At 35.8% G+C, this 21,081-nt stretch overlaps 1 protein-coding gene and 1 long non-coding RNA gene across 19 annotated transcripts in view; one reads left to right on the forward strand and one right to left on the reverse strand.

Annotated features, from left to right (window-relative positions):
• MCTP1 (multiple C2 and transmembrane domain containing 1) overlaps positions 1 to 21,081 on the forward strand; it is a 536,343-nt gene that overhangs the window by 380,330 nt on the left and 134,932 nt on the right. For all 18 annotated transcript variants that reach the window (XM_077864453.1, XM_077864460.1, XM_077864400.1 and 15 more), the window contains one exon: positions 246 to 365. In XM_077864453.1, the coding sequence (XP_077720579.1) occupies positions 246 to 365 (120 nt within the window). The remainder of the gene's footprint in view (positions 1 to 245; positions 366 to 21,081) is intronic.
• LOC144293434 (uncharacterized) lies at positions 4,786 to 7,681 on the reverse strand. Its single transcript, XR_013360670.1, has 3 exons — positions 7,388 to 7,681; positions 6,606 to 6,827; positions 4,786 to 5,405 (listed from the first exon to the last, which is right to left on the reverse strand). It is a non-coding gene; the product is annotated as an uncharacterized LOC144293434 (long non-coding RNA).

Here is a 21,081-nt window from a genome sequence, read left to right on the forward strand (position 1 = left end):
ACATAATAATATTATTTAAGAAAATAAATTTAGCTAAGAAATTGCTCTTATAATTCAGTCCTCTCTACTCTCTCCAGAGATACTTCTCTTCCTTTAACTTGTGAGCCAAATTGCTTGGTATATTCTTACAACTTTATTAACTTTCTGAATTCTTTTTAAATCACACTAAGCTTGAAGAATTTTGTACCCTATCTGATGGTTTTTTAGTCTTGCAAATTCTGATAATATTTTCATCTTCCTTACAGCTGCTACTAAGAAACTTTATCAGAATGAAGCGTTGTGTCATGGTGCTCGTAAATGCTGCATACTACGTTAATAGTTGCTTTGATTGGGATTCACCCCCAAGGAGCCTCGCTGCTTTTGTGGTATGATAATTCTTTATTACTTACATTGTTATTCATTAAATTCAGTAATCATAGCTGCCTGTTTCTGTGGCTATAGTAACAGTTATGTTGATGTGACCATTTTAAAACTCCTATTTTAAGACTTGACTGGACAGATTTGCCGTGGGCAGGAACCTGATGGATCGTTCAAGGTCCGAGTCCAAGAATACTTCGCGCCCCCCCCCCCCCCAAGATTTCCGGAAAGCGAGATAGCTCAGCCAATATATAATTTTCTCCATGATAGTTAAAAAGTAAAATTTTACATATTGCATAATTCCAAATCCCAATAACAGAGCCAAGAAAAGTCTTAGTGTTAAAAACAAAACAACTAATAATCTTGACCATCCTCATCTTAATTTTATTGTTCCATAGATTTTTTTTTCAAAATATGAAAATCATTGGCAGTAGGATGCCAGTTGGGAAGATTTGAATATGTGAGTCCATTGGATGTGGATGTGACCTATTTAAGAGATGTTTTATTGTTTCTGAGATTTTCAGTTTTTAAAAAGGCACAAGTGAGAATTTGATAGATCCAAATAGTCCTCTAACAATGTTCATCTTGTGGCCTTTTACTTTGGTTATTTAAAAACTGCTGATGAGACCAACTTGCAGAACTAGAAAATCTGAGAGAACACTTCCCTCTGAGCTTTAGCTGGGATTTTCTGCTCTCACATTAGTTTTGCTTATTCAGGATTTCAGTGTGAAGTTTAAGTGGAGTCCTTCTTTCGAAATCCTTTATTTTATTGTTGTATTTGTTAGAATATGAGTACCTTATGCTTCCTTATAGTTTCCAGGTTAGCAGAATATGACTTTATTATGGGGGCATAAAAGAAAATCCTTAATTATAGTAACAAATCAACATTTTAGTATTACCATTCAAATGAGAGTATGCACATCTGTTTAGCACTTTGAGCTCTGTCCTCCTCTCAGGCCTTGTATGGGACTTTCATTAATGTCTGAGCACATGGAACAAAGAGTGTGTATGTCCCTTTGTGTTGTAAGTTACCAGAAAGTTAGGCAGCCTGCCTCCCATAGACATGTTGTTGTCTCTTTAAAGAAAGCGATTGCCATCATCATTAAGTTTCAGAAAGGAAAATCTGCCTCTTTCAATATTCTTTTATTTAGCTCTTTCACCTGATAAATATGTCGGGGTACTGGTAAGCAAACCTTGTTATGATTTTTCACTATCATAGAAGCACTTTGATGTTAATGAGGAAAAAATGATGCTGAGTTTCTGTGTATATTTTATGCCATTACTTCCAGGTTCCATGGGGCCTTATAGCAGACACAGAAATATTCTCCTGAAAATGCCATGATGCCATCTTTGATTGTCTCTTTCCAAAGTCGTTTCCCATAACTATTTGCAAAATTTGAAAACAGAAATCTGTATAGTTATATCATTTGTTCAGGAACATTCATTTTGAATGCTTTAACATTACAATGTATTGTGTAAGTAAGTCTTCATAAACTCCCTCTGGCTTCTCGAGGTCACTCGTGTAAAATGCGTTCAAGATGGCAGACTTTTTTCACAATATTCTTCTGATTAAAAACGAAAATCAGGCACCGAAAGTCCGAGAAACTTTGATACATGCATATGATACTACTTGAGTGTTTTCACTGTAAAGGGAATCAAAGTTCACAGGGGAGGAAAGATAATAATATCTCTCTTAGCTTGTAGCCAGTTTCCAACAGCCTTGGTTGTACAAAAAAACAAATTGAATGCAAGATGCTTGTTAAAAAGAGGTAGGAAAAGAGACTGCAAACACTGATGGTGAGAAAAGAGGCCTCCCAAGCTACAATGTGACTGTGCAGTAAGAGTACTTTTGAGAAGAAATGATCATATTAACCATTTCACTGAATAGAAGCACTGAGTCACACTCTACTAAATGTAATTAAAATAATAAATAAAAATAAATAAATAAATAAAATAATAAATAACAAAACTGAACTTCATTTATCTAGACCTGAGCTGGGCATTCCATTAGAAGGGTGGGGGACCCCTGCCTTTTTCACCCTGGTATTCCAGCATCACCTGCGGAGTATCTAGCACGTGGGAGGTTCCCAATTAAAATGGCTATCTAAATCAATAGACCAGCCTATAAACCAATCAGTCTGAAAATTTTTCTAAAGTGGAGAAAGTCTTCTTGAATGATGCCAGATAAAAAAGGCTTTGCTCTAGTAAAGCTGGTTATTAAATGATGATAGACATAGCTTAATGCTCGGCAGCAATTTTCCCTAGACCCTCATCTAAGTTTTAAACTATTTCATAACCCTCTAAATAATAATATAATAATCCACTATATGATAATAACAACAACTAAAACTTTCTGAACATTTATGTGCCAGGAAACTGTTCTACAGGCACTAAGGCATGAAAGTGCTTTTCATGCATAAATGAATTTAACATTTCCAACAACCTAATTATAAGGTAGCTACTATTATTTTCCCTATATACAGAGGAAAAAACTGAGGCACAGAAAAGAACCTTACCACAAGTGCACAACAGGTATTATTTTCTTTCTAAAAGAGCTTTTAAAATATGGACCTTGTAATCTAAGTATCATAACAATTCAGAAAAAAAAAACATTGTAGGATTTTTATTCATCTTACAGATTTTAAATGATGTTTTTAAAAGTGAAATGTTTCAAAGATCTCATTGCATAACCAGAGCCTTTTTAGGCCAGTTTATTGAAAAGAACTGCTTTCCATTAGGAGAAGAGTATGAGCAGCACCCCATTGTTACAAACATATTGTTCCCATCATTCCCTGTTGATGGATCTCGGGTCTATTATTATAATATTGGTTCCACTTGGCCCACTTTTTCATAAATGCAGCTGCTTCACGGAGCACATGCATTTGTACCATTATGTGGCTTGGTTTTAGGCCCAGATCAGTAAACTTTATAATGTTTAAGTGCCTTTTTTTTTTCTATTTCGTTTTATTTTTCTTTTCTAATTTTCTATCCAAAAATAAATGCAGAATAATGAAATCAAAATGGAAAAACAATGATTTTTTTTTTTTTTTGGTCCCCATGTCAATTAAAGCAGAAAGCTTAAGAAACGCAGGGTTAGGGCTGCTCCAGCCTCTTTGGCACTACCTATGTGTTCTGGGGAAGACGCAGAGCCGGCTGACGAGATCAGAAGCTGCAGTCGGCCTGGGAGGTGAGGGATAAAATACAGGCGAGCATGTTCCTGGGAATGTCCTTGTTTTTGTGTGCTGCGAATCAGGTTTTTAAATTTTACTATGAATATTGTATGCCTAAGAGGAAACACAGACGTATGTGGCGCAGAAGGCGCTGCTTGTCTTTGGGAATCATCTTTCGTAGACGTGGAAATGTCTCATAAATTGGGCCTAATTTTCATCAGGCTCTTGACCAGACATTTGTGTTCTTGTGGATGTCAGTGGGTGCAACGTGGAAAAAAAAAACCAGAGTGCACACTCTCTTTCTCTTCAGTACTGTCATTTCTCACTGTAATGAGCACAAAAATAATTGGACAACCGAGCTATCAGTGAAAGGACACACTTCAGTGTGCGTCAAAGAATTATTTTACAGGACAAACTTTAATCTTTAAATGTGATTGTAGATAATTTGTGGTACCATCTGTCCATTTGGAATTGTTTTAGCCCTTTCTGTCGTTATACAGTAAGTGCTGCTGTGTTTAACATTAACATTTGATATTTTACACATTTAATTTCTGTTCTGCTGTGTGGTCCTTAGGGAGTGGAGCGCGAGTGCTACATGAGAGAGACAAAGTATTGATCAGTTAACATTTCAGCTACATTTATGTATGTCGCAAAATTAATGAAAATGCCAGACAAAAATGTCAGAGTGCACAAAAAGGTAGAATTTAAATTTGGTAGCTTAATGAAAAGTTTAAGATGTGCATTATCAAAAATGTCCTCTTGCCTTTAAAGTACAATTCCTAACAGAATAACTACAGGGAGACACATATTTTACTTAGAGGAACAATGAACATGAATTATGAAGGGATGTCAACCCCTCAAAGTACCTTGTGTTCCAGAACGGGCATGTTTGAATGCCTAACTGTTACTCATAAAATACATTTGTTTCTGTTCATTTCTGGAAGGCTACTGGCTTCAACTCTCTGTACTGACCAGCCCAAGAGGCAGGCTTCCTACTAAGATTCTTGCCCCCACGCCAGCCAGGTTTTCCTTGGTACCCATGTGTTCCTTTTGTGTCAAGACTGAGAATTCCCTCTACAGCAATTCATCCAGGCCAGTCTGGTTCATTACTCGTTCCTTTCTGGGTCCTTTTCAAATGCCTGGTTTTCCTTTGCTTCCAGAGAATCTGTACTCCACCTTCATTCAATCCCCATTTTAGTAAAGGATCACACTCGGGACAACAGCTACTCTCAGAGAAGCTGGGCCATTATGCAGGAAAAGAGAAAAAACAGAGATGATGTATGCAAAGAATGACATGAGCAGCTCTGTGTAGCCAAATGGGTAAAAAAAAAGAAAAAAATGGAGGGAGCACAAGCAAGGGAGGAAGAAATGAACTTGCAGAGGTGATGGGAATATAATACAACGATCTGAAGACAATAGGCTCGCAAGGATGCCATATCGAGTGTTTTCTGTACAGAAGCCTGCTGCTATTAAACAGCGTATGGATTTTTCTAAAAGTTATTACAAACAATAAGGACATTTTAAGTGGCCTTCGTGTTTGAGGACTAAGAGAGGGGCGTTGCTTAAGAAGAAATATCAATGTGAAAACAAAGGGATATCTACATCACCTGTAGTTCAGGTCTTAGCATTCATGTTAGTGAGCGATGCAGGGGGATGGTACTGGACATAGGATAGGTAACTTTAGAATCCAACAGAAATTTCTATTTTAAACATGTAAGAGATGTCAGTAATACCACACCAACAAGATTATGCTTCAAGTCTGTGGCAGTTTTCAAATGATTTTTATAGAAGCTTTTGTTGTTGTTGTTGCTATGATTATTTTTTTAGTGCTAAGCAGAAAAATTGGAAATGTTCCAGATGTAATTGTTGTTATTTTCCCTGCAACGACAAAACAGAAGGACCCTCCAAAATCAAAGAAACAAGTGCTAAAGCAAAATGATCTATATAACTCATGGGCCTATCCTTGGATTCTCTCATTTTCCTAAAATTATATAAAATGAAATTTCCAAGCCCTTTTGTCCACCCTTCTTCATTTATGCTCTCCTTTGACATAAACACTTATTAAGTTTACTAAACAATACTTCCAGTCTAATTGATACAAATTTTAAGGCACATTAAACATTTCCTTCACAAATGTGTGAGAACGGAAGAAATCCTATATAGAATTTTGTTTATTTAGAAGACTGTATACCTCCAAAATGAACTAAAATCCCTTATACAAAGTCAAAGACTATTGACTATAGAAGATTCCAGTACTACAATTACCTTTTCAGTAAATAGACTGTGTGTCCAACTCATATGGACACACCGACACTTTAAGTTGATACTCAAACTCTACTTTTTTCTCCCAAATTTGTCTAAATTCCAAGGAATAAAAACATTTTCAAACATTGGCCTATAAAAAATTAGGTTCTCTTAAGAGGTGCCTTTCACAGAGCATTGCATATAAGTTCTCAAAGACCACAATTTAGAAGTGAGTTTTAGGATTGGTCACAACAAGCTAAAATCAAAGGTGGATCTTAGGAAATACAGCAAATCAGATACTAATGGAACAAAGCATTTTGGCTAGATTTCTCACATCCTTCTTGAGGAGTGATTCTCTAGCTCAGTTTATAGATCTGTTTAAATGCATAGTCTTTTTGTTTTGTTTTTTACCTGTCATCTCTACAAGGCAGTACTTCTTCAATCAGTGCATAGTTCTCTTTAAACAGTGCCAACACCCTTTGTCATCTCTTTTAATAAGTGGCAGCAAAATGGCCTCCCACCCTTTGGAGGGAGATAATCACCTAAGACACAGAGTCTACTACTCTGAAAAGCTTATTCCTCTGAAATTTTATTGTGTATTTATAAGAAGAATTTAATTCTTATAGCACATCACGGACACATTTCCTATGATCTCTACTCCCCCTCTTTTGTCCTGTAAAGTAGGAAGCAGTAAAAGGCTATAATCTGGGACACATTCTTCTATGGATGGATTTGGGGAAAATAAAACTTTTTCACTTTTTCTCAGGTATAGTGCTATTACACTATGTTATAATTAAACATAAATTGCAAATATCACGAACATAACTGTGATACCTTATTGAATTCAGGAATTAGCCTTCTCGTGAATCTTCATGGTTTGTGTAATGAAAGCTGGGGCAGTAGGGAACATTGTTGCTTCAGTGTGGTCTCCTTCTGGCTGTATGGCTGCTGTCCCATTTCACTTCAAGCATTATTTATCAGGTAGTTTCAGCCTCAAGATCTTTATGAGACCCTTTTAAAATATGTTGCTTCGTCCAGACTTTATAACTGAGTTGACTAAGGATAAAAAATTATAAAATAATGAAATCACTGTCTGTCCTCAGATTCCTAAACTAATGTTCTTGTCCTTTGAAGAATTTTCTACCTTCCATCTTCAATTTAAATTGTTGGGACAAAAGAGAAAGCCACACTCTACTGTGAAATACTATTATGTAAAAGTGTTTTGTAAAGAAAAACATTTAAATTAATGAGATAATTATATAATTTATTTCATGAAAATTTCATGAAAGACTAATGCTCTTCTGAACGATTGTAAATTATAACAGAAATGCAGTCATTAAAATACTTCAATCGATGTTTACTCTGCACATATTTTCATGCCCCTTTATATCAGGTAAATATAAGGAATAGGAGTACAATGCTTTCTTTCATCCCATTTTTCTATTTTGACCAGTCATGAAGATATACCTTAGAATTATAAGCGTATTAGAGTTAATTTACCAAGTCAGAAGCCGACCTGAAATGTTGTTTCTGGTTTTTGTTGCTCTTTCCCTTACCCTCATTTTACATTGACCATTACAGTCAGAATTGGCTATAGACCCTGTAGCCAGTCTTACCCTACAGCCAGTAGGTCTGGAAGTAATGACTCCACCTTGTGCCTTCTCCTTTTCTGTGATGGACGGAGGCCCAACACACAGCAAGTAGTAACATTAGAGATCAGTAAGAGAAGAAAGATGAAGGAGTAACCATTTCTCATGTTCACACCAGTCATCAGCTATCGACTCAAAGGGATGTAATGAAGAGAAAAGCTAACAAGCAAGAAAAGATGGAAATTAATTTAGAATGTCAGTAGATATTTGGGTGAAAATGAAAGGCATCCTTGATTTTAAGAATAGAAAAAGAGATATTTGTTTTTTTTTTTTTCATATTCAGCCCCCTAAGAAGAAAATTTTCATTAAATGAGAGAAAATAAATGCCAAGGAATAAGATTTTCTCGGGGAATGTTGGGTTTTGGAAGGTCACAAATCATTGTAATATCTAAGTTTTCTTTTAAACTTAAATTTTTGCCCCCTTGGGTACCATATTGCCCCCCCCCAAAGAGAATGCATGCTATAAATGAGAGTAACTATGTTTATTTTCCTGCTTTTGGATTTCCTGTAGTTTGCATACAATAAAAATTATTCCTGGGGTGCTGGGTGTCTTAATTGATTAAGCATCTGCCTTCAGCTTGCGTTGTGATCTTGGGGTCCTGGGATCAAGTCCTATGTCAGGGGTAGGGGGGGGGGTCCCTGCTCAGCAGGGAGCCTGCTTCTTCCTCTGCCTCTGCCCGACTCATTCTCTCTCTCTCTTATGTTCTCTCTCAAATAAATAAATAAATAAATAAATAAATAAATAAATAAATTCTCTAAAAAAATAAATAAATAAAATAAAAATTATTCCCATAGGTAATCAGTCTGGGGAAAGATAATTTGTGATCTCTATACAAAATTATTGACTACATTAGAGTCCAATTAAAGAAAGGATTTTGTTTGGCTTCATAGAGATTAACGAATTGAATCTTCCCCTTACAAAAACCCATATAAGAGTTTTCTTCTCCATACCAAGTGCATTGTTACGCTTCACTGAAATGGAGAAGTGGGGTGAACATTAATTCTGGCCTAAGTAATATAACTTCCATCATTATGAGGGTTTGATGGGTTTTGTCTATACATTGTGCTGTATTTATGACTAGTAGATAATCTTTGTATTCTTAAATGAATATCATTATGTCAGAGATATAAAAGCATACTTCATTAGGCTTGATTACCTATTATATCTTCATTGGAAGGGAAGGAAAAAGGTTGTGGAATAGGAGTCATTTAAAACAATGAAAATACATGTTTTACTGACTATTCTGCATGTCAAGTTGTCTAATTCCCCATAGGAATAAAAAAATTTTTACTCTTGCAATTTATCAATAATATGTAAATATATGATATTTTATATCCCACTTAGCTCTACACAAATAATTCTAGGGCGTTTTCCATTGTTAACATCCTATGCCTTTCTTGCCAAGCAGACTTCAGGCCAAAAGAATTTATCACTCAGTTTTGTCATAAAATGTTGGTGAAGTAAATATTATTTTCCTTAGTCAATTACAGAATCTTTTAATTTAAAATAATAGATTGAATAAGTAAGTAAGTAAATAAATAAATAAATAAATAAAATAATAGATTGCCAACATTAAAGGTAGTCCATTAATTATCCACAACTTAGTATCCTGGGGTTGTATAAAGAAGGTGTTACATTTTGAAGCAATATTAGTAAAGTGATGGCTGCTACTCAGAGAAAATTAACTTATAAAAGTTCAGATACCAGAGTTTACTTTTTTGACTAGGTGGCAATTTTGAAAATCTTTCAGGTTTTTAAAAAAATTATTTAGAGTTTGGTTCTTCTATTGCAAGAGCCTCTTGCATGCCTCAGCAGGGAAGCTGGTATTTATTGTCTGTAAAAGAGACCTTTAACCTAGGTTTTACTAGCTACTCTGGTTGTGTACTATTTCTTTCTTTCTTTTTTTTTTTCTTATTCTTAGAATATGAGACTCCTGTCACAATTTCTAAGTCCTAAACCTCGGTTGATGTGTAGTTCAAACTAAATATTCTTCAAATAAGGTCCCAACCTCCAAATAGGATGTAAAAGTCTGTTTTGTAAGACAGTTGCTTAGACTTTGGAACACATTTCCCCAAAGTAGCAATGTCCTAAACAATGACATAGAGCCTATCATATACAAAACCTATCAATTCCTTGATAGAGTATTAGCTGTAGAGTGGAAACATTGCATGTAGGAAATAGATTCAGTACAATCATGGTTTGGTGCTCAGGATGCCAGCAACACACCTATCCCAATCCTACCTTCAGCGTGGAGCACCTGCCTCATGGCAAAGGCAAGGGTCCCACAAAGGTGGAGATTGTATGGACTTTGAAGGATCCAGATGAAGTCATAGAATGTTACAGTTGGAAGGGAGTTCAGAGACCATTATACGGTAGAGGAGATTAAAGTACTGTCATGTAAAGGGAGTTACTGAGATTCTAACTCTCCTCCACCAATTGCTGGGAGTGGATGCTTCAAAGACAGCAGCACTGGAAGAATAAGAGAGGCAGAGAGAGAGAGAGAGAGAGAGAGAGAGGAAGATAGAAAGATCCACCTCTCTATCCTGAAGTTAATATGTCACATTGTCCTTAATTAAAGAAAGACAAGTGTCTGACATTGTCCTATAGAATTCTAAGAGTATAAAACTGGACTCCCATTTTTGGTATTTCCTGTTAAGCAGTTCGTTGGCTGGCATTGTCTACCAGAAACAGTAAACTTGTGTTCACTTTACTTAGTGTTCTTCCTGAGGTTAATAAGTGTGTATCTCATGTTTTAATCAACTTTTTTATTAGTTGAGGTCACATCACACTATAGCTCCCCAACCGACTGCAGAGATGAGTGTACAGTAATACACTTACAGTAATATTCTTAAAGGGTTCACTGTGTGTCTAAGTGAGGCACCTTTTAGACGAGTAATGTCATTAGGCCTCCAAGTAGTATAATTTACTTACTCCCAAAAGTACATGTAGACTCATTAAGAATATATTTTCCAGTTTTCAAACTTGTATTTTCACTGAGTTACTTAACAGCTTAAACCATCTATATTGATTCATATTGATTTAATGGTAGCTAAGATGAAGCTGCCCATGGCTTAAACATTCATTAGACTAAATAAATGCCAGGAAAAAAAGTGTGTGTATTTTGAATTATTTGGAAAAATTGGTGATCCAGCTTCGTTGTATTGTTCTCATCCTAAATGTCCTTCAAAATTCTGTAGACTGAAATTTTTCTTGCTATAATTAAGCAATATTATAGAATAGTATGTCCCTTTACAAAGTAGTAGAAGTACTAAAATAATAATTTGGGCATATTTTGAAATACTATTAGATTTTGTAGGGTGTTGCCACCTTCATTATATAAATTATGTGCTGTAAGCTAGGTGCACAAATTTATTACTGTTAAAGTTACTGGAGTGAAGAAAGCCAAATTAAGTCACCTATATGAAATACTTTGAAGTCCTGAAGTACAGGGCCTGCGGATCATTTAGGCTTGAGTGATGCACACAGCCATAACACAGTTTCTTGTTTCTGGGAGCTATATCGTCTTTCAGAATTTGTATCCATCTTGAAAACTGATACAACTTAAAATTATTATTTGAAAATATCCTATATTGGATCTAAGAGAGAGAAATAAATCACAAGAAAAAAATGTCTCACCAGTGTTTGCTGAAAACGCATGACTCTCCTCCCCAAAATATTTAATAATATTTAGACATTTTTAGTAATGCCGCGGTTCTAGTTCTAATTGAGTAGAATGTTTAACCTAAGTTTAAGGAACTAGGAAATAAAATAGATTATAAACTGAAAAATGCCATTTGTCAGTATTTTTAATCCATTACTAGAACCAGTGACAGGAAATAAATCCAGGCTGTTCTGCTTGAGATGCATTTCAGTTGCCATTAACAGATCTTCCCCGTTTTCATGTACACTCAATAAAGCTGTGTTGAATCACTGACTCAGATGACTTCAGCAGGCAAAACTTGAAGTTAAAGCTGTAATATTGTAACAGAAGCCCCCAACAGTAGTATCAGATGAAGCTGAGAATAAATGTAGTATATCAGGCATCATAAAAGAGTGAATGTGGGATACATTTATGCCCTCCTCTATCTACTAGGAGATTCATACATAAGATTCACACTCATTATTCTCGTCATCTTAATGAGATCAGTGTGGGAACATTTCTCTCCTTTCGCTCTTGACTGTCAGAGATGGGACACTCCATTATTTCTTCTTCCTCTCTCGACTTGAAGGGACTAGTTATATTTTCTTGGAAGGCCGGAAATGTTAACTGGTTACAGCAGGCAGCCGCAGAGTATCTCCTGTAAAGGCTTGAGGACTCTAGGTAGAGACCACAGCAGTAGTCTCCCTCATGCTCCTGCTGGTGCTTTTTCACCTGCCTGTGCTTTTATTTTCTTTCAGGTTTTTATCATCTGCCCTATTTCCCAAGGCGTTTGCTCGGAAAAGGAAGGAAAAGATAATTTCTCTGTGTGGAGGAAGATAGGGTACCTGAGTACTACCTCTAATTGCTCTGTCCCTTCTCGTTGGATCTATGGCCTTAATTAATTTTGCACCCAGTCTTCTTAACCCGGTTCTGAATGCAGTTGGCTCCTATGTCCGAGCCAGACGACATGTCCGGCCTTGAACAGAGCGAGGTAAAATGGGCAGGGGACCAACTTCTAATGCATCTTATCCTCACATAAATTTTCAGATCTGTCAAGAAACAGTCACTATTTATAATTGAAGTTGCTAGGACAGATTTTTATCATGTTTTTAGCTCACAGATTCCCTTCATCCTTAAGGACAAGAGAGCAGGACCTGATGGAAATATTGTTTAAGCTATCCGGGCTATTGATTATTAATTTATATTGTAATCACAATGTTTGGGGTGCCGCATTCCTTTAGAGAAGCTCATGTGTGAGAGGATTCCCTTTAACATGATTGAAGAATTTTAAATAGGCATTTTTAATATTTGCTGCCCTCTTAATATAACTTGTTTAATGCACCACTGTTAGCACAGGGATTATGAGTTAATAAAAATGTCATAGTATTAGCGAATAAAACACTATATAATTTTCCCCAGGTAATGATTAACAGCATAAGGCTATATTAACAATACTCTTAGTGTACAGTCCCTAAATGTATTTGATCCTCGTCTTTTAGAAAGTAATTTTATACTGGAATTCAGTAATAAAATATTTGAGGGATTTAGCTAAGCTACTGAATGTAAACTTCTCAGGTGCATGAATCTTTCGAATGATTTGTATCTTACTGCTGTGTAAAATATCCCTCTATTTTAAAGTCATTCTGAAAGTTTTAAGTGTTAGCTTAATATTCACCTTATTTGAGATTCATACGGAGCTTATTTGTCTCATCCCAGCATTTGTTTAAACAGTTGAAAAATAAAATTAATAAGCCATGAGGTCATTATTACGCAATGTTTTTGCTTCCATAGATAAATGGGTTTCTTTTTCTGTCTTTCCTTTTAAATAATGTCTCTCCGGCTTTGTTCCGTGGCTGCAGCAGGCTGTTAGTATGTATCTTTATACCATCAGAACGAATGAGATATATCTGTATAAATTATTGATTCACTTGAGCCTACCTCTGTAATTCAGAGCTGAAAACTCTGGCAGCTTATCTACTAGAATGATATAACTCGGAGACTGAAGTTACCTACCACAGCAACAATTGCCAGTTGGGGGGTCAAATGCCCTTTTACCTTTATACCCGAACACCTGCAAATTGAGCTGTACCCCATTCAGAATTTCAAGAACAGGCCCATTGTCGCAGGAAGTAGAGTTTGTTTCTTGGAGAAAATTATGCCAGTTCTAGTTCTGAATGAAAGACAAGGCTTTTATTACTCAAGGGATATTAGGGCTGACTGCTTTTTTGAGAAAACAAATTTGCTGTAACTTTATCTGTAATTTAGTCCTGAATGGGTGCAAATAGACTGCACATTGTATGGTGCAGAAAGAAGAAAATAGGGGTTTGTTAAAGCCATACAAGGGCTATGTAACCATTATATTTCCGAGGGAAGTCTTATCAGAGTTGCAGGTTATAAGGGGGAATAATTCGGTTACAGCCTTAGCATCAAACACCTGTTTGGAATTTTAGTTTAGAATGACACTGGAAAAAAAAGTTCTTGTCTAAAACTGTGGGTGATGAAATAACCCATCTCCTGCAGGTTGCTGTACTGGCTGTCTTTGACCCAGAGACTGGCCCTCTCCAGAAATTTCCAGAATTATTATAATCACTCCTCCTGAGGTTGAGTGTCAGACTCAGACCTAGTCGGAGGGTGTTGACTTGTTTCACCTTTATGAAAAGATTAGATTCACAGCTTTAAAGACCCTTTCCAATTAAAAAAGAAATCCTATGCAATATTCTTCACGTAAGAGTCTGATTTAAGCTTTGCCAGGGCTGAGAACAAGATGAATGTTGTGAGAAGGGGACAAGAAAAAGCGTGCTTCAGCTGATGAGCCTCCAGGTTACATAGTGTGGGGAACTAATGGATCATATATTATTTGGAGAAACTCATCCCTCAAGTTGGTCACCCACTCCTTAGTCAGCAAGCTCAGTAGTTGTCATAGAAACACCCATTTTTACAGTGTTATAGTTGATCACTGACATGGAACCAGACTAGGTAATCAAACATCTTAGCCATATGCTTGTTCTGAGCTCCAACCTAGTCAATTAGCACATTTTCTATTAAAAACTTGGTTGTAATAGGTCTTCATTAGCTAGCAGTTGCCATAATTGAATAGTTACTCAATTATGTCCATCCCCCAACCTCATTTTCACTTCTTTACAGAGTCCAAGTAGGAATATATCCAAGAACGTTCAGGTGCCTCACTTCAAGCAAAATTCATGACCTTCACCTCAAACAAGCTGTTAGAGGTTGATCCAGAGTTTAATACCTGATTTTTCTTACTGTGTGTTGGCACATAGAACCAGGCCCTTGGTCTCTTCCTTTTTCTGTTTACATCAGGATTTCTAGTATTTCTTCTCAGAGTAAGGAATGGAAAGATGTCTATGGTAAAAGCCCATTGCGCAGTAACGTCTCTAGAATGTGAACCCCTTTCTAACCTTAAACACATCCCTTCCTCTACCATTTTTCAGCCTTCCCACCAGATACCCAACTGAGCGTGTCATTATCCTGGGATTACTCCCCATTGTCTGCAATATGCCCCCTGCTACCCTCTGCCCATGTCAGTTATTTTTTATGTCATGGAATCTGGTCTGTGCCCTGTATTATCTGATGATCAAATCTGTTATCTAGGGGTGGGAATGAGCCACCTTCCCATCTATGCACATTTTATTACTGCCCTTGTGGACAAAATATTCTGATTTTCTTAGACATCCAAGTCCTTATTTACAATCATGTTATAAAGGTTGTAGCTGGGGTATCAGAGAGCAGGTTAGGGTACTGAAGTGGTCCTCCCATAACGCCATGTAGGAAATTTCTGACCTCAGCCGCTCACGTGAATGCTCTTCTTGGTTGGTGAGAATTGTACCTCTTTCTTCATTATGAAATCATAAATATGAAAAATCTGGAAGAGAATTGATCATAAAGGTTTTCTGAGCTTGGTGGCCTCATCAGGCTTTTCTCTGTGTATTACAAAAGAAGCAAAAGCACTTTACCTCAGAAGAAGTATAACCACATTTAGCTTTAAAAACACAGGATTCCAACTTTCCTGCATTACGAAGCATCATAACTGCAAAGTTTTTGCCTTCAGAATGGCGCATGAAAAGTAAAATTAGAATCAAAGTCGTGCCAACGTTCCTGCTACTGTCCATCCTCTGGAACGTGGTAAGGTCCTTTCTAATACATATATCCTTGCTGACCAGGTCTTTGCGATTTAGATTTGCAGGCTGGATTCAATGTAAGAGTATAAATTGTTTCAAGGATGACAGATTGCACATCTGGTTTCTTCTCCCCCTCCCCCAACCCCTGTGTTCACCTTTATAACATTTTTTTTCCACAAAGTAATGTGGTTTAAAAATCATTTTAAGTTGCCTAACATAAACGATAAAATCAAATATTGGATTCACAAACAATAGCCTTTATTGGTTTGTGACAAGTGATCCATCTTTTTACATTAGTGCAGCTTTCTGAACCAGATTATTTTTCATAATTGATAATTTGTGAGTCATATATTTGTTATCTGTTCTTTTATGGCCTTGAAAATAGTGAACGATGCCAAAGATCACTGTGCTTTTATAAAGAAAATTATTTTAGTGTCGTTTATTGGCTGGCATTTCTGAAAGTATGTTACCAATAAGTTTTGCAGAGAATGTAACAAAGATAAAAGTAAGAACCCCTGCTAGAAAGAGACCTGATAGGTGCAAGATTCATGAATTTAGTTTTAGAATTCATTCATGTTAGGCATGAGAACAATGAAAATACACAAATATGAAAACAGTGTCGAATATTGCCCTTTAAATTGAGGAAAAATGGTTTTGCTGCATGTATGGACAATATTTCTGTACACAATCCATGTTAAAATGACACAGACACAGTATGCTACCTTGTTATGAGCATTACAATTATACCAACAGAATAAGGACTCTAGTTCTTATGATCGATAATTTTGGTTGATTTTGATAAATAGCGTTAGGATAAGTATCTACCAACCATAATATAATTTTTATGATTTAGCTTTATATTTTGTTCCTAAAGGCTTCTAAAAGGCAACAGGGAAATTTTTACCCTTTATTATGGTTTGTAATTATGTTATGATAGAATTAGAGCTCTACATATAAATTTGCCTCAGGTAAATAATAATAAGGACTCGAAAATCTATTTTGCCTAAGAGAGCAGAATTAAAAACTTTTTCTTACCCTTAGTTAATAATTTTCTCACACATCCTAAACATTTTCACTAATTCCGTTCGCAGTTATACTGACTGACAAAGTATAAATCAGTTGGAAAAGTAACAACCCGATTTGTGGAGAACAATATGAGGAAAAATACCATTAGGTAGATTAAATATTAATTTCACAGAAAATTCATTATGAATTTGATTTTAGAAATTATATGGTTTGTCCTCAATCTTTATTAAAATTTCTCCTGAATAATTTAATTATAGAAAACTCTTTCTAATAAAAATATTATCTACTTAATTAAAATAAAATTGAGATCATTTAATCATTGTATAATTATATTATGATTATATACAATTAAATACCATATATAAAACATTTGCTCTTCAAGAGACACTAATAGTAGAGGAAGAAAAAAAAAAACACCTGCAGGTTAATGTGTTCAGCACTTCTACTTCTAAAGTTATAAATTCTATTACAGATATTTGTTACATCATCTAATAGCTTAAAACTCACACTTTAGTTGGGGGGAGATGCTGAACAATATACAGTTGGCTACAATCAGAATAAACTAGTATATTTATTACTAGTACAATGCTTTTTCCTTGATTATTCTATTTGCTCTCCTTAATTAATTGAATTTGACCTAAGATTATTCTAAATGTTTCAAAGATATATATTGGTTAATATTTTATTATTCAAAACCAAAATCCAGTTATAAAGAATATCTTTTCCTCCCTCAAACTGAATGTGTTCTAAATTGTGTTTAAAATTAAAAGTGTGGGGAACATCTTCATCAGATGGGCAAGCCGAATGTTTGAACTATATAAATAGCCATATTATAGAATGATAACTTTCCTTTATGCGTATCTTGGAAAATGTTGACAATGTTATTTAGCGTCTATAACAGTATGAGAAAGAATTTGCTCTACCTTTTCAGATGTTTCATTGGCCTCATTTATGGCATTTGCAGTGATGGTGGGATATGTTTATTTGTACATATGGTGTGACAGATTGTTGATGTGTTTTAACCATAATATATTATTCCGTTTTGAAACCTACTCTCTCTAGAGTTGGAATTTCTTTATAGTTGAAGGAAAAATGCATTTCTAATAACTCGTCTTATAGCTTCAAAGATCTGTGTTTTAGAAATCACCTTCTGTATTTCAGAAAATGTGGCTGTTATATGAATTACTGAGAATTCAGTGTTAATCATATTTTTTGTCAGTGAAAATCAGATTCCTTTATTGTAAGATGAACTACCATCTGAGCTTCATAACCGAAGAATTTGATATTTTCTCTAAGAAGTACAGTTTAAAATACACATAATCTTTCAATTACTCTAAATATTGAAAATAGTTTTAAACAAATGAATTTGAAAAGCTATATAGAGTCCAGGAGAAAGTCACATAAACTCTTCACTGCTCCAACCACTGCTGTCTTACGAGATTCGCTTGAACCATAGAAACTTACTCCAAATTTTGTAATTGATTGCTCTACCAAAAACAATGAAAATTATCAATATAGATTTTACATAGAATCTATCATCTATCTTCAATATACATGCAGATGTATCAGAATACATTATTGAGACAGACCTTTATGCTCTTTAGAAAAGCAATTTACATTTTCAGAAGATAATGAACCCTCCAAAAGAAAAAAAAAAAGAGGGGAAATAACAGAAAACGCTAAAAGTAGATTGTAGTTTTAGAACAGAAACTATCAATATACATCCCAGTGTGTATTATGCAATCTTTACATGCTCCTGCATTTGTCTACTGATCAGTATATAACTTACATCGCCGTGGTAAAAAACTATTTGCCTCTTTTTTCCCCCTCCACCCTAATTGTCTTGTATGTCATTCTGCAGTTTGGCCTGTAGGTAGCAATCTTGCACTGTAAAAGCTCTCCACTTTCTCATTTATTTAGGCTGGAAAAGCTTACACCATTACAGATCTGTTAAATGTAAGCAGTGTTATTTGCATAAATTCCAGACTTTGATGATGGTCTGTGGCCTACAGATTATTTATGCAGTTGTTTGGCCTTGAAGTTCACGATTTTGCTCAGAGGTGACCTTTCTTTGCATTGTGACCCCATGTAGGTGGGAGACAGCTGAATGGTTAAGTGCATAACCTGGAATCTTGAAAATCATGAGGCCTCTTGCCTGAAACATAATGCTTTGTTTCTCATATAGCCCTTCAGATAAAAAAGAAATACACAGGTCTTCAAAAATATAGAATAATATTTTAGGACTATGTAACAAATATTACAAAGCAGTGCTGCTTCTGGAAGTCAGGCACTCTCACAAGCAAGGAGGCAATTACTATTAGCATCTCAGAACCTTTACCAATTTAGACCTGTTTAATCTTATTTCTGTTAAGAATAGTTCAAAGAATGCCAGGAGATCATTCTTATTGTGATTTTTTATTTTTAAACTAATACTACAGAGTGCCATTGAGTATATATTTCTTAAGTGAAAATGAAGATCACCGCCTTCCTTCTCAGCTGTTTTTTTGGAATAATTGACAGCAGTGTTTTAATTCAAACGGTTGCAGAGCATGTGTTTCATACCAAAATGCACCTTTATTTCTAATTCATGGGTTGAAAATAGTACATGATATTTTTAGAAGTAGAACTTTTGATTTATTTCAGAAAGATAATTCTCTTCTCCCAGCAGGGGTATTTTATTTGTCCAATTTTGATGTGCTTTCTTTCATTCCTTCCTTCCTCATACTGGCTGAGTGCCCAGTGAGTGTCCAGGTTCTGTTCTAGTTCGGGAGGTCCAAGTGGTTAGGAGCCAATGGGAAACATTTACATTTTATTAAAATCTTACTTCACTGAGGAGCGAAGTGGATTTTTAATTACACTAAGATCTTATTAATATATTTTACTTTTAGGTAATCTGTCACACCAGCAAATGTCTAATTTCATGATGTTTTAGTGGTATTCAAAAAAAAAGTATGCACCCTCATTTCTGTGTCCCTCTACCAAGAAACTTACTGGATTTTAGAGAATGGAGCTTGGTTTATTTATTTCAAGGATCCTTTGAACATGTGGTTTCTGAATTATTGTATTTCTCCTTTTTTTAAGATTTTATTTATTCATTCATTCACACAGAGAAAGAGAGGCAGAGACATAGGCAGAGGGAGAGGCAGGCTCCCTGGGGGGAGCCTGATTTGGGGCTCGATCCCGGGACCCCCGGATCACAACCGGAGCCAAAGGCAGATGCTCAATCACTGAGCCACCCAGGCATCCCTATTGTATTTCTTAATATGGAAAATTATACTTAGGTGGGAGAGAAATGAACCTTTGATTGTCACTGCTATGTCAACGTATCTCAAACTGTAAGCATTTTCAGTTTCAGCTGTTGACCAAACTGGCATCTTATTTTGCAAAAAAATGCCCATCATCTTAGCAGTTGTGTCATCAGTTCCCACCTTTGTTGATAAAACTTCAAGTACTTTTCTGAAGTTTGAAATTAATCCAATCATAAGAAACTCATGGCTGTAATTGCACTGGGATCCATCATGCCTACTTTTTATAATACTTGCAAAGGTTACAGAGTGCAGTTTCAAGAACAAGAAGAGCTTATTGTTTGTGAGGAGTAGCCTTTGATTCCATGGATCAGTGGTTATTAGAGCTGCAGCTGGTTCACGACAAATATTCACATCTTAAGTGGTTAGATAGAGAAGTCATTTTCTCACAGGGTGACCTCCAGGGCTGGGGGGCGAGGGAAGCTCAGAATGAAGTAACTTGACTAAGAAGTTCTGAACCTACTGGTCAAACTGGGGACAACTAATGTTAATGGCGTAGGGACGCTTCTTCATTTCTTAATGTTGCACATTTGATTTTGAATCTTTCTTAGTTGTTTTTCAAGACTTTCTGACTAGAAGATCCAATGACATACTCCTTTACTGGTTGTAGGTGATTTACATGTTGGCTTTAAACAGATTTGGGCATAGTTTAAAATTGTTATTTTTTAGTATGCTCTCTTCAACTCTGAAAATGTTCTTTATACTAGCTACAAATATCTGACAGCCCTTTTCTCCACCTGCTCACCACCCCTTCCAAATCAAGGCTTAGGCTAGGATACCAAACAGGGAAAGACCTGCAGTTTCAAGGGATCAGTTCTTATCTGAGCTAAATGAGGCTGAAGTTGCACATGAAAGAAGAAGAGTGGAAAAACAGGTGCTTGAGCAGGTGGGTTTGTGACCTTTTGCCATTACTTCAGTTCTCACAAAGTAATGTTTTAGAATAATCACAAGAAGCAACAGAGCTCCCTCTGTTATAGAGAAATCTGGGGCATCCTCACACCAGGGCTTGACCCTTAGGGGTGATGAACTTGACTTGCTGGAGATGACATTTCCATCTCCCTCTAATTTGCCCAGTCCAATAAATATGTATACAAACACACACATTGCTGCCTCTTAATACGGTCAATAAAGTTGGTTTTTTTCCTTTTTTTTTACCCCCAGAGATCCCTTCCTGTGTAATCTGTCTTTGTTCTCTGTCAAAGCTCAGATCCCATTTCCAGAGGAATAAAATGGATACATCTCAGAACTAAGGAAAACATCAGGAATTTTGACCTTTTATTTCTTCATTTTCTCAGAAGATGTGAGAATACCCCTAGAACAGAAATAGAAGTATAGAAAGGAACTTAGACCTGGCACCACCTAGGAAAAACAACTTTGTGTTTTAATAGCTGAAGAATAAATGGGTTACATTCTTTGAGAAATGAATAATTATTGCATGTATTACTAAGACCATAACAACCAGCTATTTGGGAGAGTCCACGGAATTTTGAGTAAGTTCTCAGAACAGTGCTTCTCAGCCTTTGATCTACATACACGTCACCTGGGGATCT

This window comes from Canis aureus, chromosome 2 (genome assembly GCF_053574225.1).
Source record: "Canis aureus isolate CA01 chromosome 2, VMU_Caureus_v.1.0, whole genome shotgun sequence".
NCBI lineage: Eukaryota > Metazoa > Chordata > Mammalia > Carnivora > Canidae > Canis > Canis aureus.